At 37.8% G+C, this 15,408-nt stretch overlaps 3 protein-coding genes across 3 annotated transcripts; all 3 read right to left on the bottom strand.

The window, feature by feature from the left end:
• Window positions 1-1,563: 1,563 nt before the first annotated feature.
• LOC122053203 (mitogen-activated protein kinase kinase 5-like) lies at window positions 1,564-2,823 on the bottom strand. The gene has a single exon (XM_042615143.1). The coding sequence runs from the start codon at window positions 2,783-2,785 to the stop codon at window positions 1,736-1,738; it is 1,050 nt and encodes a 349-aa protein (XP_042471077.1). The 5' UTR covers window positions 2,786-2,823; the 3' UTR covers window positions 1,564-1,735.
• A 1,086-nt stretch (window positions 2,824-3,909) lies between these two features.
• LOC122053201 (D-3-phosphoglycerate dehydrogenase 1, chloroplastic-like) lies at window positions 3,910-7,764 on the bottom strand. The gene is made up of 5 exons (XM_042615142.1): window positions 7,123-7,764; window positions 5,697-6,073; window positions 5,264-5,374; window positions 4,962-5,057; window positions 3,910-4,880 (listed from the first exon to the last, which is right to left on the bottom strand). Exons 1-5 carry the CDS (start codon window positions 7,721-7,723, stop codon window positions 4,209-4,211), a joined length of 1,857 nt encoding a protein of 618 aa, XP_042471076.1. The 5' UTR covers window positions 7,724-7,764; the 3' UTR covers window positions 3,910-4,208.
• A 4,785-nt stretch (window positions 7,765-12,549) lies between these two features.
• On the bottom strand, window positions 12,550-15,020 carry LOC122053200 (DNA-directed RNA polymerases II and IV subunit 5A). The gene is made up of 4 exons (XM_042615141.1): window positions 14,674-15,020; window positions 13,942-14,121; window positions 13,670-13,783; window positions 12,550-12,872 (listed from the first exon to the last, which is right to left on the bottom strand). The coding sequence occupies exons 1-4, from the start codon at window positions 14,863-14,865 to the stop codon at window positions 12,747-12,749; spliced, it is 612 nt and encodes a 203-aa protein (XP_042471075.1). The 5' UTR covers window positions 14,866-15,020; the 3' UTR covers window positions 12,550-12,746.
• Window positions 15,021-15,408: the final 388 nt, after the last annotated feature.

Below are 15,408 nucleotides of genomic sequence, written 5' to 3'. Positions count from 1 at the left end.
ATATAGGCCTCTATTCAATCTATTGTCGTTTAGTTACTACAAAGTCAAGTAATATGTTCATTTGCTAGATTAGCAGGATACATATTTACCCAGGTTTGCAGTACTAGTTTTGGCATCATCAGGGACTTCTGTAGCATGGCTGATTACTTGGCATCAATGATGTGCCTTCGTGTTGTTTGGTGTTGACGATATGTTGCCTCTGAAATGTTACATTTACTGGGATTGAAGATGCGATGGAGATATGACAAGCATGTTTTTATCAATTTTTTTCCCTCTTCTTACCTGTTTCTTTCAAACTCGTCAATAACAATCTCAAACCCTAACTTAGGCGGGCTTACAGATAAATATTCAATTAATTAATTTATTAAATACATATATTGGATAAAAAATAAATATCATTGAAAATTTAATTGTTTAAAATTTAGAATATGAAATTTAAGAATCATCGGCAAAGTAATGGAAATAATAATATGATAAAAAAAATTATTTTTTTTTATGAAGACATTAAATAAATAGATAGAGATCATAAAAATGATAGAAAATTCATATTTTAAAATTATGATATACCGATATGAATAAAATAAGAAATTGAATAGATAAATTTTTAGACAATTATTTCAGTCGTTACTAATAAATCATTTTGTCTACCCAATGTACATGAAGATCAATCCCCCATCAGTTGATTGGCATTATGATTGTCCGTTAGCTCCTAGGACTACAATTAAGTCCTCTAAGGGTTAGTTAAGTATTTAAGATTTGAATCTTAATTTAGCTCTGACATATTGTTAAAATTTTCTCCGTAAAATGATAAATCTAAAAATATTAGTTGTTTAGATAGATCTATATGATAACTTCTCAATTTATCCTATGACCCGATGATAAACTTAAGAATGTTAATCATTTGGATAGATATGTATGAGAATTTTTTAATTTATTCTATGACCGATAAAATTTTTTTATAAGATTGGATTGGTCATTTTTTGAATTAGTGGATCCGAATAATTATATATATATATATATATATATATATATATATATATAGAAAAATGATATGCACAAAGAAAAAAACTCAAGGAAAACCTCAAGGATAGACACATGAAATGATGGGACCCACAAAAAATGAAATGATGGATCATGACTTTATGTGTCTATCCTTGAAATTTTCCTTGAGTTTTTTTCCTTGAGCATATGATTGCTCAGATATATATATATATATAGTGTTGATATATATATATATATAGTGTTGATATCCTGCGCGCCGCACAGTGCGTGACTGTGCGTGCGCGCAGGATTCAACAACTGTATATGAGTTTTTTTAATTGTTTTTGTTTTTTTTAATTATTTGTTTATGAATTAAAAAATAATTGAAAAAAATAAAAAATAAAATATTTTTTTAAGAGTTTATTTCTAGGGTTCAGGCTTTGGTTATAGTATTAAAGTTATTTTTTTTTTTAGATTTTACCTCTGAGGTTTAGGCTTTCCAATTAGGTTATAATGTTTGGTTTTAAAAAAAAATTAAAATACAATTAATTGCTGTTTGCAATGGGATGGGTCTACTCGAAATGAAAATTGAAATTATTTTTCATTCCATTATTTGCTGTGCTTAATTATTTTCATCTAGTAAAAATGAAAAAGAATAATTGTCAAAGAGTGTAGTGTGTTGTGGTCGTAACTGCCTTTGAATTTTTTATTCTACGAGGGGTTTTGTAGAAGAAACAGCAACGACCCATCCTGTCTAATCGAGTCTGAGAGACGATAGGTCAGGCGGCACGGTCGCCGCCTGGGTAACGAAGGGGTGGCGGAGGAGCTGCTCAGCCGTGAGCCTCCGACCGGGCTCCCTCTGCAGGCAGGAAGCGATGAAGCTACGTAGCTCCGGCGAGGCGGTGGACGGCGGTGCCGGCAGCGGCGCGTAGCATATCGCCACCATGAGGCTGGCCCAGTCGCCCTGCCTCCCTGTCTGCTCCTCCCCGAAGGGGAATCGACCCAAGTAGAACTCGAGTATGCTCGCCCCGAAGCTCCAAATATCTCCGGCGCGGCCGTCGTAGAAGCCCTCGTTGAGATCGGTGTTGATCCGCTCAGGGCTCATGTAGGCGATCGTCCCTACGGAGGAGTTACAGGGCTCGATCGTCCCCGCCAGGATCCTCCCCACCCCGAAGTCGGCGATCTTGACCTCCCCTCGGCCGTTGACGAGGAGGTTCGAGGGCTTGATGTCGCGGTGCACGATCCGGCGGCGGTGGAGGTAGGCGAGCCCCGAAAGGACCTGCCGCGCGACGCCGGCGAGCTTGGACTCGTCCGCGAAGCGGCGTCCCTCGAGGGACCCGCCGTCCATGTACTCGAGCAGGATCTGAATCTCGCCCCCGCGGTCGTAGAAGCCGTGGCACCGCACGACGAAGCGGCTGTCGACGGCGCGGAGGATATCGATCTCGCGGCAGATCTGGCGGCGGATGTCCTCGTCGTGGTGGCCGTGGATGACCTTGAGGGCGTAGAGGCGGTTCGTGGGGCGGTGGCGTGTCTTCCAGACGGTGCCGCCGGCGCCGCTGCCGGCACGGCTGACGCGGTCGAGGTCATCGAGGGCCGGGACGGGGGAGGAGGCGGAGGAGGGAGGGGGAAGGGGAAGGGGAAGAGGAAGGGGGACGGCGAGGGCGGAGGGGGAGGGCTCCCGCTGCGGAAAGGGGAGGGTGAGGTTCTGCTGGCGGCGGCGGGGGCGGGCCTGAGTGTGACTCGGTTGAGTCGAATGGGCCGATTCCGATCCAGACCCGGATCCGAATACGGGTCGCAAGGTCATTGTTGCGAGAAGACTCCGAATTTGAGGTGAGAGAAGAGGTCTGTGATTTATATAGTAAACGCCACCCAATAGAAATCGAGAAATATGAGGTATTTGTGGGGTACTGATGGAGATGGTGGATGTTTCGCGGAAAGGGGGAGAGAAGAAAAATTTTGATATATATATATATATATATTTTAAAAAAATTAAAGTAATATGATAATAAAAATATGAAATAATTTTTTATATATATTTTTTTCATCCATAATTTAACTCTAAATTAATAGTTTTATAGTTTACAGCAGAGAGGAAGAGACTTGGTACCAAGTCAAAGTGATGCCATGTTGACTGTACTCATCTCATGTGTGGCTGTTAACTCGTAGGTCTGACTATTTCCAGTATCTAGCAGCCATCATTCTTGACACTTGTGGTGGATTCAAGTTGAAGAAGACACAGGATCCTTATGTGTACAGGAAACTAGCTGACTTTCTGTTCCCACGCCCTTATCTGTTACTCCTTTGTTACTCTATTTTGGTTTAATTAACAGTTTGTGTCATATTCGTTTTAATCATGTTTTTAAAAAGATCTTGATATTACTTAAGTAGACGATATAAATTAATTATACGTTTTAAAATTAAATTCTATAGTATGCAAGGTTAATTAAACTATCTGAAAAAACAAATTATATACTATAAAAATTATTAATATTGTTGAAATAAATTATCTGGATAAACAAGTCAACTTGTATATTTTTCATTTGTTAATTGTGAACCTAAGCGGAGTTTGATCTAGTGGACCAGCTGTAAATTGACCGGGTAAAACTCGATCTGAAGGACCATGTTTCATTGAACAGAGCATCCCTTCGGATGGGTCTAGTAGTTAACGTATGAAGTATTATCACAATAAAATCTGGAGTTCGATTCTCGACAAAGTCAAGGTAAATACTTCCCTTATGTGCAAGTCATATTCTAAAGGTTAGTAGTCGTCCATGATTTAACTTTTCCATGTTGACTTTGGAACAAGTTGACGGAAACACTGGAGGTGAACGTATTCATCTTTTGTCACAATATTTTATTGGGCAGAGCACAATCCAATGAAAATGGATGAGTAAAAGGACGAGAAAAAAAAACAGATTTTTATTCCTCTTCAAAACACCAAATAAAACAGATCTTGATGATTGAACCAGTCAATCAAAAGAATGATCCATTAATCAGTTATCAGTACATAACTTGGAAAACAAATTAATGCATTAATCTTAATCTACAAAGGCACTAACCAACTGAGAGAGTATTGTTTTCTTTGTATGGACCTAAAAACTTCGAGGCGAAGCAAAGACCTCAAATTCATGGCACTTGACAGAAACCTTAGCCAGGAACTTATTGATACCTGATCAATCAAAACTCATTGATAGCTGGAACATTACTCAAAATATAGAAGTACCCTTTTATATCTTTAGGAACACAAACTCTTCGATAGCCTGGATCTCTCCTATTTTCTTGAGGGTTCCCTTACCGGGCTCCTCATCCACTCCTATTGCCATTATAGCTAGCTCTTTCGGTGCAGTCCGGCCAACGCTCATGAAGTTGATGTTCACATTCTCCTCCCCGAGAATTTTGCCAACTTTTCCGATATTACCAGGTTGATCCACATTTCTGCAGAGGATCACATTTCCTTCCAGGCTTACATCGATGCTGAAACTTCCCACAAGGGTGAGATGTGGCACGCCATCTTTCACCCTTCCTGCCAATGTTATATCACCGGAGTCCGATAGTGCACTGGCAAATTTGGAACCCACATTGGTCAGGTGAATTTGGATCGAGTCCAAAGGGGTCTCGGTGCAGCTGTCGACGAAAACTCTCTCCTCGCTGATGCGGAGACCTCTTTGCTTGGCGGTATAATCTGCATTCACAATGTTGACAAACAAGCTGGATATGGGTTCAATAATCCCTTTTGTGATCATTGCACGAAGGATGCGGGTGTCCAAGTCATCGGGATTTCGAGCAGATCTGTATACAACCTTGACCCCCTTAATCCCACTTTGACCTGCCACTAGTTGGACGATTAGCCTGCCCAACCTCTCTGCCAGAATCACATATGGTGCGAGTTCAGAAATAACCTGATAGGGTATTGGTATTGGTATTAGTATGATAAATGCTTTGTGATCAGAGAAATAATGGAGGATGTATTGTAATATCACCTCGGAGGGAACCATAGGAGCATTCACTGCAGTAGCAGCGAGTTCACCTTTCAATGCTCCTATAACAGCCTCAGCTACTTCTACAGCTACACCTTCCTGAATAGAGTGTTACTAATGACAGTTAAGGAAAGATAAACTGACGCAATTTGTTTTAACATCATATCATGTATCAAAGGGAAATGGTTATGGTTTTGTAGTCGTATCGTAATACTGCCTTGTAACTAAAATGCTGGATGAGAGAATAGGAGGATAGTAGAAGTTTAATTTTTGAAGAAATTCTACTTAAATAACATGATACCTACCTGAGCTTCTACTGTGCTAGCTCCTAAGTGAGGTGTCACAGTAACATTCTCATGCAACACCAATTTGCTGTCTTTTGGTGGAGGCTCTGCAGTAAATACATCAAGTGCTGCCTGTTCCAATTTGTAGTGGAGTTAGAAAAAGCAAGTAGCTGTGTGAGCATCCATGTAATGTTAATCTAATACTTCTATAACAGGCCCAAGAAAGTTTTGAAAAAAAAAAAAAAAACAGTGATACATCAAGAATGAATCAAATGTCCAATTTTTCGATTCATTTGATGAAAATATTATGAGATGCAGCTAGCACCAGTATGAGATGTATTCTTGTCACTCCGGGAATGTCACAAGACTAACACAGTTCCAGAGAATAGAAAAATAGAGATTTTGTTACCAAGGCATAGTCTGCATCCAGCAAATTTTGAAAGAAAAACCTTACCTGAGCAACAGTCCCGTTATCAAGAGCCCTAACCAAAGCGTCTTCATCAATGACTCCACCCCTGGCAACATTAATGATTCTCACGCCTTTTTTCATCTTTGCAAATGTTTCATCATTCAAAACCTTGGCAGTGGTAGGAGTCAGTGGCATGTGGAGTGATATGAAGTCGGCAACAGATATGGCTTTATCAAATGGCACAAGCTCTACCCCGAGGGCATGAGCTTTTTCAGCAGGAGTATATGGATCATGAGCAATCACATGCATTCCTAATCCTTTGGCACGTCTAGCAACTTCAGATCCAACTTTCCCAAAACCAAGAACTGCAAGTGTCTTTCCAACAAGAGAAGTACCAACATACTTGTTGCGCAGCCATTTACCTGAACGTAAAAATATGCCAACTAACTTAATAGTTTCTAGAGTTAATACATATGATTCACATGGAGGCTTTAGAATGAAAAAAAAAATGATATGATACAAATGTAGAAGCACTAGGTAACAAGAATTTGCAAATTCTATAAACATGCAACAAATGAACGCCTGAAAGTTTTCACCAGCATCAGAAATGAATCACCCCTCAACTTGGGAACCATCATTCGAGCAACTGCTGCTGAGTTTTAGCTTGGTATATCCTAGAATCATAATGATACCAAGGTTCATTGAAGAATGCCCAATCATAAAGTAGATCACGAAAAGTAAATTTATAAATATATCTTTTGTTATTTATCATCTCTTCAATTTAAGTTACCAGAAATAATTCTACCATGAGCAATAGTAAATATAGCAATTACTGCCAGCAGCATACATATTCACAGCCAGTAAGTTCCAAAATGCATACACATAAACAAGAATAGGCATGCCTAGCAAATAAATAATGCAAATTGTCCGACATCCAAACAAAAGATTAACAATTTCAATTGGCTCAACATGGACCAAAAAAACTTCGTTATTTTTCAGTAAAGTGATGAACGGATTATTTCAAGTGAGTTGCTACATTGCCTTTTCTGTAAGCACGGCATTTTATATATATTTCTGTGCAATACAAAAAATCTTAGTATCCAAGATGTTCATCATATCCTTAATGAATGTCTCCATTCAACGATTAATACCTATACCTGAACAAGTTGGGTAAAGAATTCACCAAAGGAAACGGCTGTGATTGATCCAAGAGTTGGCATATACTGCTGTATAAAAGGACATCCAACCGCTTCTACATTACATGTGAGTAGTTTACTACACAAATGCAACTGAAGTTGGTAAATTTATCTCGAATATAATCAAACTGGATTTTCAATTCAAACTTTTCCTATGCAGCTAAACGACGTATTTAGGTTGCTCCCTCATTCACTATCGGTCTAAAGAATAAAAGCTCAATTCTTCCTTCCTTTTTCCAGGTGAGACTAATAATAAGTCACAGAAGGGGATTTACCAGCTTTCATGGAGGCGTCAGCCTGCGCAATGTTCCTCGCCATGCCAGAAAGCAGCGCGATCCCGTGCTCCGCGGCGGCGATGGTGTTCGCGGTGGGCGCATTGACGACTAGACACCCGTTCTCCGTGGCGGCCTGGAGGTCGACATTGTCGATCCCGACGCCCGCCCGACCGACCACCTTGAGCCGCCCCTTCGAGGCCTGGAACACCTCGCGCGTCACCTTCGTCCCGCTCCGCACGATCAGCGCGTCACTCTGCGCCACCTTGGCGCGGAGCTCTTCGGGAGAGAGATTGTACGAGCAGTCCACTTCGGCGAAATCGCGGAGCAGGGAGAGCCCCGCCTCTCCGAGCTTCTCGGCCACAAGAACAAAGGGACGGGAAGAGGCCGAAGCGACGACCAGTAACCCCTGACCATGGCTCTTCCGTCCGAGGTCGGATATCGTAGCCTCGCGGGCGCCGGCGACTCGGAGACCGAGGAAGGGAGAAGGGGGACGGGAGGTGGATAAGGATACGGAGGAGGAGATCGGGAGAATGGAAGGGAAGTTCGTCGTCATGGCCGGCGATCGAATGAGGGTTAGGGCGGCGGTAACGGAGGAAGCCATCGGCGAGCACTCTCTGCGCTTTCTCAGAAAACAAGCAACGTTGGATTACTAAAGCGGAGGACTTGTTTGCTTTAAATAATGAAATGGAGGTCTAAAATGGAAAATTCGCAGGTCCCAGTCCCCCACAGCATAGGAAACCATACGATCCCGTCTTTCTCGACCGTCCGATGTCCTTCGAAGTGGGGGACGAACGTCTCCAAAGTAAAGAATGCGTTGGTACTTTCCTATGCGGTCCAGGAAAGAAAGAAATCAGAACTATTCGTGTTGTAAAGTCAATTTAGAATGAGCACATCCACCGTTGATCTTTGCGGAGTGTTCCCATTTTGTTTCCTCATCTTTCGACGTTGTTTCGAACGGTCAAGATTTTTTTCGTGTTTGAAATTAACGGAGATCTAGAGAATTTGAAAGTATGGTGAGTACATAAACGAAGTTGTATGGCCGTGAGTGGAGTAGCGTTGATTTCTCGTTACTCACACGAAACAACGAATCCTGCTGCGAAAATAACGCAATATCGTTTAATAAAATATACATTTTTATAATAATAATTGAATATTAGAAATGAACTTAAAATAGATAGGTTTAATAATTAAAGATTTTCATTTATTTTTGTTAAGTAATTTTGTATGAAAAATAGGTTCTAAGAATATAAAACTTGGTACTTGCATAATCTGTAATTTTTATTTTTAATAGCATTTTTTTACTAAGGTATCCTTTTCACTTCTCCATTGTATATATATCTATTCGTAGTGTAAAGACATTAGAAAGCTGTAAATAAATCAAGCGTTCATGAACAAATTTGGTATTCGACTTAATAAGAACTTATTTATGTACATTCAATATACAAAAGATTAATTGAACAAATAAACTTAAACAACTTATTAAATTAAACAAATAAGATTAAAGACATATGTATTCAACTAGTTAACGTTCGTGAATTAATATTCTTGAATAATATTTATGAACAATATTCGTGAACAATGTTCGTAAATAATGTTCGTGAACAATATTCATGAACTATATTCATTAATAAAACTTTTTTCAATATGTTAAATAAATAATAAAATAAAATTCTTTTCAATATGTTAAATAAATAAATAAAATTGAATTATCAAGTTCAATAACCAATCAAATAACTAAAAATTTCAAACAATCAAATAAATTTGAATTGAGAGTTTTGATAATATCTAAACGAACCAAGTTTGAATCAAGCTCAAGTAAGTTTGAATTGAGAGTTCGATAACATCTAAATGAACCAAGCTCAAGCCAAGCTTCAAATAAACTCATGTCATAAAAAATAAAATAAGTCAAGCTTAAACAATCATTTCAAAAGCTTGGTTCATTTTACGCTCGACGCGACTTGACTCGGTTACCTTATCAACAAATTTAAACACCCTAAAGATTAGCTCGGTTCGATTCGTTTACCGCCCTTAAAATTATCACCTTAAAATGGTCTAACGTACTCTAGAACGGGTAAGGTCATCTCAAGGTTCCACGAGACTCTAGATAAATTACTATTACTATTTTTTAATATTAATATTTGATAAATTAGATTTATCATCATTAAAAAGTTCTTGACAATTTTTTCCATAAAATATTATCTTGTGAAAATTTAATTAGTTTTTTTATTTAAATTTTCAATTGTATTATGTCCAAGTTTTGATTTTGAATATTATAAATAAATCTTTTTTGATATGAAACAAATTCTTCTATTTTCTTTATACGTTTTGTATATCAAAATTATATTTTTTACCCAACATATGTATATTCAAATAATAATAAAATATATCAAAATTAAATTACTTAAAATTAAATGAACAATAAAACCTACTATTATCAAAATAAAATTACTTAAAATTAAATAAATAATAAAATTTGATTTAAGTATCTAAAACAAAAAATATAATAACCAAACATTTATTGGATTAGGTAATGGATCTTATAAATTTGTGTGATCTAATTATAAAATACAGTGATGTCTGCATTTAAGGTTAATGGGTCGTCCCCTCATGACGATCTAGTGATTAGCACATGAAATATTATTATCATGAGATCTTAGATTTGAATCTTGGTAAAGTCGGGAGACATTAATATTGTTATCATGAGATCTTAGATTTGAATCTTGGTAAAGTCGAGATAAATGTCTTCCTTATGTGCTAGTTACTATTCTAAAGGCTAATAACTACCCGTGATTTACCTCCTCCGTGTTGGCCTTAGGACGGGTTGGCGGGGGCGCTGGGGGCGAACTTATTCGCCTTTTGCCATCATGTAAGGTTAATGGGTGGTCCCCTTGGGACGGTCTAGTGACTAACACATGAGATGTTGCCATCATAAGGTCTGGAGTTCAAATCTCGGTAAAGCTGAGATAAATGTCTCTCTTATGTGCTAGTCACTATTCCAAAGGCTAGTAGTCGTCCGTGATTTACCTCCTCTATATTGACCCTGGGATGGGTTGGCGGGGGCGTTAGGGGCGAGCGTATTCATCTTTACCACCATGCAAGGTTAATGGGTTACATCCTCTGTGTTAGCCCTAGGAAGGGTTGACGGGGGCACTGGGCTCGAGCGTATTCGTCTTGTACCACCATATAAGATTAATGGGTAGTCCCCTTGGGACGATCTAGTGGCTAGCACATAAGGTGTTGCCACCATGAGGTATGAGGTTCGAATCTCGATAATGCTGAGGTAAATGTTGTTGGTGTAGTTAGAACTAACGATCTAACTTAGGTTTTGATGAATAACAAAGTAGGTTAAATTAGATTTGTTGTGATTTAACACTTTAACTGAGTGTGCAGGAGAAATTCAGCTAGGTCAACGGACCGACCAGATAGCTGGTACGAAGTTCAGATAGGTCGACGGACTGGCCGGATATATGACACAAAGCTCAACTAGGTCGACAGGCCGACCGATAGCTGGCACGAAGTCCAGCTAGGTCGACGAGCTGACCGGATAGCTGGTACGAAATTCAGACAGGTCGACGGGCTGACCGGATGTCTGGCAGGTAAGTTAAGGTAAGTCACTGGAGGGGAGTGACTTTGTGAGGACACGTTCCCTGTTCAAAGGAACAGTAGGCGTCGATCCAACTTAGATCCATTTCAAAAATCTAAGTTGAGATCTTGACTAGATTCTAGTCTCGAGAAGACAAATTATAATTATTACTCTAATTGACTATAATTGTGCTAATACTTTGTTTTGTAGGGTAGTATAATTTGTATTTGTCTTGAACTAACATTTTCTTGTAGGAAAAAGATTTGTTGGAAAATGGTGGTTCGGGCGCCCGAAAGGGATCCGAGCGCCTGAAATGCAAAATTCTATCTCGACGCAAACGTGGAGCGCGCTGGTTGACTGGGCCTACATCAAAGTCCAGGAGCCCGGAAGGAATCCGGGCACCCAGAGCATTCCTATATAAGGAGGCCACCACCCGGAGCAAAACACAACAACTTCTACTATGACTGTCTTGTTGCGCACTGCTCCTGCGATGCCACGAGTCTTCTCCAACAACTTATAATTTAATCTTCTATTTCTGTTATCGGTATTTTTTTTCTAATTATTGTAATCATTTTTGTGAATTATTAGTGATTGTCCAACGAAAGCACTCAACGAGTGCGGACTTTAAAGTAGGAGTCGACGAAAATTCCGAACCAAATAAAATTGATTGTGTTAGCATTGTCCTTATTTTTCTTATTTCTGCTACGTACACGAATTGATTTTCGGATTCACCGTCCCCCTAAGTTATAGTTTGAATTGGGACGGATGACTGGAGGTCACCCGAAGACCGCTGGTGGTGGGCAAGTAACCAGGTTACTGGTCCCCAACTGGAGGTGGTCTTCAGACGACCTCCGACTATCTATCCTGACTCAAACTATAACATGAAGGGACGATAAACTCAAAGAGAAATTGTAATTATTTATAACCGGATCGCTATCATAATCCGATCATAATGATATATGATTCATCCCTGATCTGATCTTCTCCGAGACCAAGAGATCTCCCCCAGGTGGGCGTTTAAAAGCAACTGCTAAATTTACTTTTCTAGACAAATTAATCATTTTATAAATTTTATTTTTTAAAAAATTTCAGGGGTAGGATATAAAATTTCGAAAACATTTATTTGAGTGAATGTGAGATGACAAAAGTTTGGCGGTAAATGAATCGAATGGTTCATGAATAAATTCAATTTTTAATTTGAACTCATTTATATTCGTTCAGTAAATAAGCTTCAATAATTAATTAAATTAAACAAAATATATATGTATACATTTAACTTGCTAATATTTATAAATAATATTATTCATGTTCATCCATAAATAACCAACTAAACATATTTAAAATATAAATATTTTAAATAATTAAAAAAAATTATATTTCGAAATCAATACCATCTAAACTAATCAAACTCGAACTTAAAAAGGAAAAACAGATACAACTTAAACAAGCATTTCTTACACTAAAGCATGGTGCTCACTTTTTATCACTATGTTTTTAAGATAGCTGATGATGTTAAACTTTCTTCCACAGCCTTAATCACAAACAGTTAAAAATCAAATATTGAAGCATCACTCGATAAGTTTACAAACAAGTTGATACACAAATTAACATGTGCATTTTAATTCCATTAACAAAAATTTAGCTGATCAACAAACAACAGCTTAGGGATTAAAGCAGCAGTAATTCCACATAATCATTCACATAAACATGTACTATTTTAATATTAAAAAAGTTGTTGATTGGTGTAGAAGAAAAAACATTGAGATCGAACGAGATGCCATTCATTGAGTTTGAATTGCTTGATGCTCAATCGAACAATTTCTTTACTGAGAAATACGCAATAATAACCCACAAGCAAACTAAAGTCTACTCATTTTATAGGATTAACTCAGCACTGGACCAAGCAAAATATCGTACTAATACACAGCTGAATAAGTTAACGACTATGAAACAATTATATCGTCTCCATACAAAGATCATATGTTCAGCTCCCTGCAGTCTCCAAGAGGCACAGCGAATCAACTGGAGCAACTCCTCGTAGCTAGACAACATACCTGTAGGTCACATATCGCCCGGCCGTCTCACTGGACCGAATGATTTTAACCACTTGTCCTCGCTTGAGACCGTAGTATCTTGCAATTGGATCAGTTATTTGAATTCGAGGAAGCTGGGATGAAGAAAGTCGAGCAAGGAACATCATCCACAGATGTGGGGAAAACTATTTGTAGAAAAAGCTACTTGAACTAATGTGAAATCAAACAGCAAGCAAGTTGATTTTGTACACAACTATAATAGCATAAACTAGCCATCATGATCTGAAAGTTGAAAACGTTAAAAGGTAAGAACTTGAGTGGTAACATTGGATTGATTTCTGAAACAAAATTCATACCTAAGAATAAGCCAGTCTATCCATGGTATCAAAACAAACCTCCATCTAATTGATTTTCTATACGAGGACACTCGATAAACTGTATGCACATAACAAATAAACCCAAACAAATAGCTTGAATTTGAGGCTTTTATGATGTATATGGAATTCTTAAAAAGAATTCAATCAGCAATAAAAATGATGAATGTACATCTCCTACTTTTAGTTAAGAACCAATATGTAGCTAGCAAACACAATACACTAATTGTAGAAAAGCTGAAAAGGGATGTAACAATGACTAGGTTGACTGCAAAATTCCTAGAACGCATAAAAACGATAACATTTGAGGAAAGTTGAAAGCAAAGAAAGTATCACTCCCAACCAATATTCTAGTGTGAGGTATATGAGATGGTAAAATAGACAGATTTTTGGCGAAATAAGTACTATACTATTCACCAAAGGTAAACAATTGAAGCTGATAATTGCAAAATATTCTAGTGGTTCTGTTTTTCCATGACAACCTACTTTTTATACTCTACATGCAAGCTGAAACTGAAAATATTGCTAATTAATGACCATGACTCGTAAAGCTGTACCTGAGTTTCCTTCAGAGTGTACCGCTCTAACAAAGTCTTCTTCTCTTCAGTAGTAAGAACTTGATGCTCTGGAACTAGTACATGTTCCTTTATATTCACCAGCAACTCAGCCTCCTAGGGTTTATAAGTGTGCATAAAGTTATTTTTTTTACTATTTAATTTAGAGGAGTAAAAGGCACATGAAAACAAGATAAAATGCCTTTGCAATACTAATCAAGACAGCAAAAAGAGTAAACAAAACAAAAAATCCCAGCTATTGTTTTGTTGCTGACCTGAAAAACCTCCAAATGAAATTTTGATGACAGTTCCAGAAGATACGATTTTGCAAATGGAGTCAGATTTTGCTGAAGAACTAGCATCGCTCTAGGTACATTCTCTGATTTCATCACTTCAACATACTTCTTAATGTGCTTCATGCCGACCTTTTCATCGTTGGGAAAGAAAACATATATCTGGTTCAAAAGATAAGCCGGCATTAAAGAAAATTCTTATTTCTATGAAATTTCCTAGAGTTCACAATGTGAAATGATAAATAAATTGGAGATATATTCTTTAGTTTTCAATAAATGATAGCTATCAATAGACTTTTATTCATTAAGTTATAATTTAAGTTACATTTATATTCAATTCCTTTTATTGCATGTAGTTCGAGAGAAAGCAAAGCACAGTTAAGCTAGATGGTCCAAGAACACACTTATAAATGATAATATTGGAAAATTGATCAAGAAATATCTGTCCTTATAGGGTTCTCCCCTTGAAAATAAGCTGTGATGACATACAAATAGAACTTTTTTATGGAGGTTAATAACACATAACCTTTTTAGTACATGAATAACTACAAATACACGTTTTAACGCCATTGGATTTGTGAAAGACACCAACATCTATGAATACAACAAAGCCATAAAAAAAATCCAGAAATTTATTCAAACTATGAAGAAATAAAAAAGTCAGACGCTAATTAAAAATCAAAAAAGGGATAGATTCAAGGATTAGGTTAAGACCTGCTCGCCGGGGTCGTTCCTTTTGGACTTGCTAATGAAGAGATCCTCGCGCTTCACGCCCTCACCAAACTTGTGAAGGAAAGCTTTCTTGGCCATGTTAATCTCCGCTTCAGCTACAAGATACCCACGATCGTTCAACATCTGCATAACCGTATGTCGGATACGGAAAAGACGGGTTGCAGATTCATCCATGTAGACAGGCGACGGAGCTCGCTGGTTGAATTTGCGGTCGTAGTACTGGCTCGTAAAGCTGCGGCGGAGAAGGAGTGCGGCGGAGAAGGAGTGCGGCGGGGAAGAGTATTCGTAAGGGAGAGGAGAGGAGAGGAGTTTAGGTTTTTTTGTTCCTGCTTTATGAATTAATCGGTATAATATGCTAATTAATTATTGGGCCAGCTAGGCCCAACTGAGATTCAATACCGAATAAATTAAATTATATTTTTTTAACAAATCTAATCAATCAAACTTTTTAATGAAAATCGAACCAACCAAATCGATAAAAAAAAAATTAATTAATTTGATTGAAAATCAAAATAATCAAAATTTTAAATAGTAAAATTCATAATCGATTTAAATTCCGATTCGACTGATATATTTGAATTAATCAATTTATTTGAACTTAAATTTTAAAATTGAAATCAATATATTTTTAAATCATCCATGTAGACCAACGACTGAGCTAGTTAATGTAATTGTTAGTATCGTCAACGATAACATTTACAATTATCGATGGTGGCT

The sequence above is a fragment of the Zingiber officinale genome, chromosome 3A (genome assembly GCF_018446385.1).
Source record: "Zingiber officinale cultivar Zhangliang chromosome 3A, Zo_v1.1, whole genome shotgun sequence".
NCBI classification, from domain to species: Eukaryota; Viridiplantae; Streptophyta; class Magnoliopsida; order Zingiberales; family Zingiberaceae; genus Zingiber; species Zingiber officinale.
The sequence above is the reverse complement of the archived record's forward strand: the minus strand, read 5'-3'. Positions and strand labels throughout refer to the sequence as shown.

Coding starts and splice junctions, on each gene's coding strand:
- LOC122053201 (XM_042615142.1), bottom strand. CDS start 7,723: ATGGCTTCCTCCGTTACCGCCGCCCTAACCCTCATTCGATCGCCGGCC. Junction 5,375..5,696: donor ATAACGGGACTGTTGCTCAG/GTAAGGTTTTTC, acceptor AAATTGGAACAG/GCAGCACTTGATGTATTTAC. Junction 5,058..5,263: donor CTAGCACAGTAGAAGCTCAG/GTAGGTATCATG, acceptor CACTCTATTCAG/GAAGGTGTAGCTGTAGAAGT.
- LOC122053203 (XM_042615143.1), bottom strand. CDS start 2,785: ATGACCTTGCGACCCGTATTCGGATCCGGGTCTGGATCGGAATCGGCC.
- LOC122053200 (XM_042615141.1), bottom strand. CDS start 14,865: ATGGATGAATCTGCAACCCGTCTTTTCCGTATCCGACATACGGTTATG. Junction 13,784..13,941: donor TTCATTTGGAGGTTTTTCAG/GTCAGCAACAAA, acceptor TATAAACCCTAG/GAGGCTGAGTTGCTGGTGAA. Junction 12,873..13,669: donor ACACTCTGAAGGAAACTCAG/GTACAGCTTTAC, acceptor TCTTCATCCCAG/CTTCCTCGAATTCAAATAAC.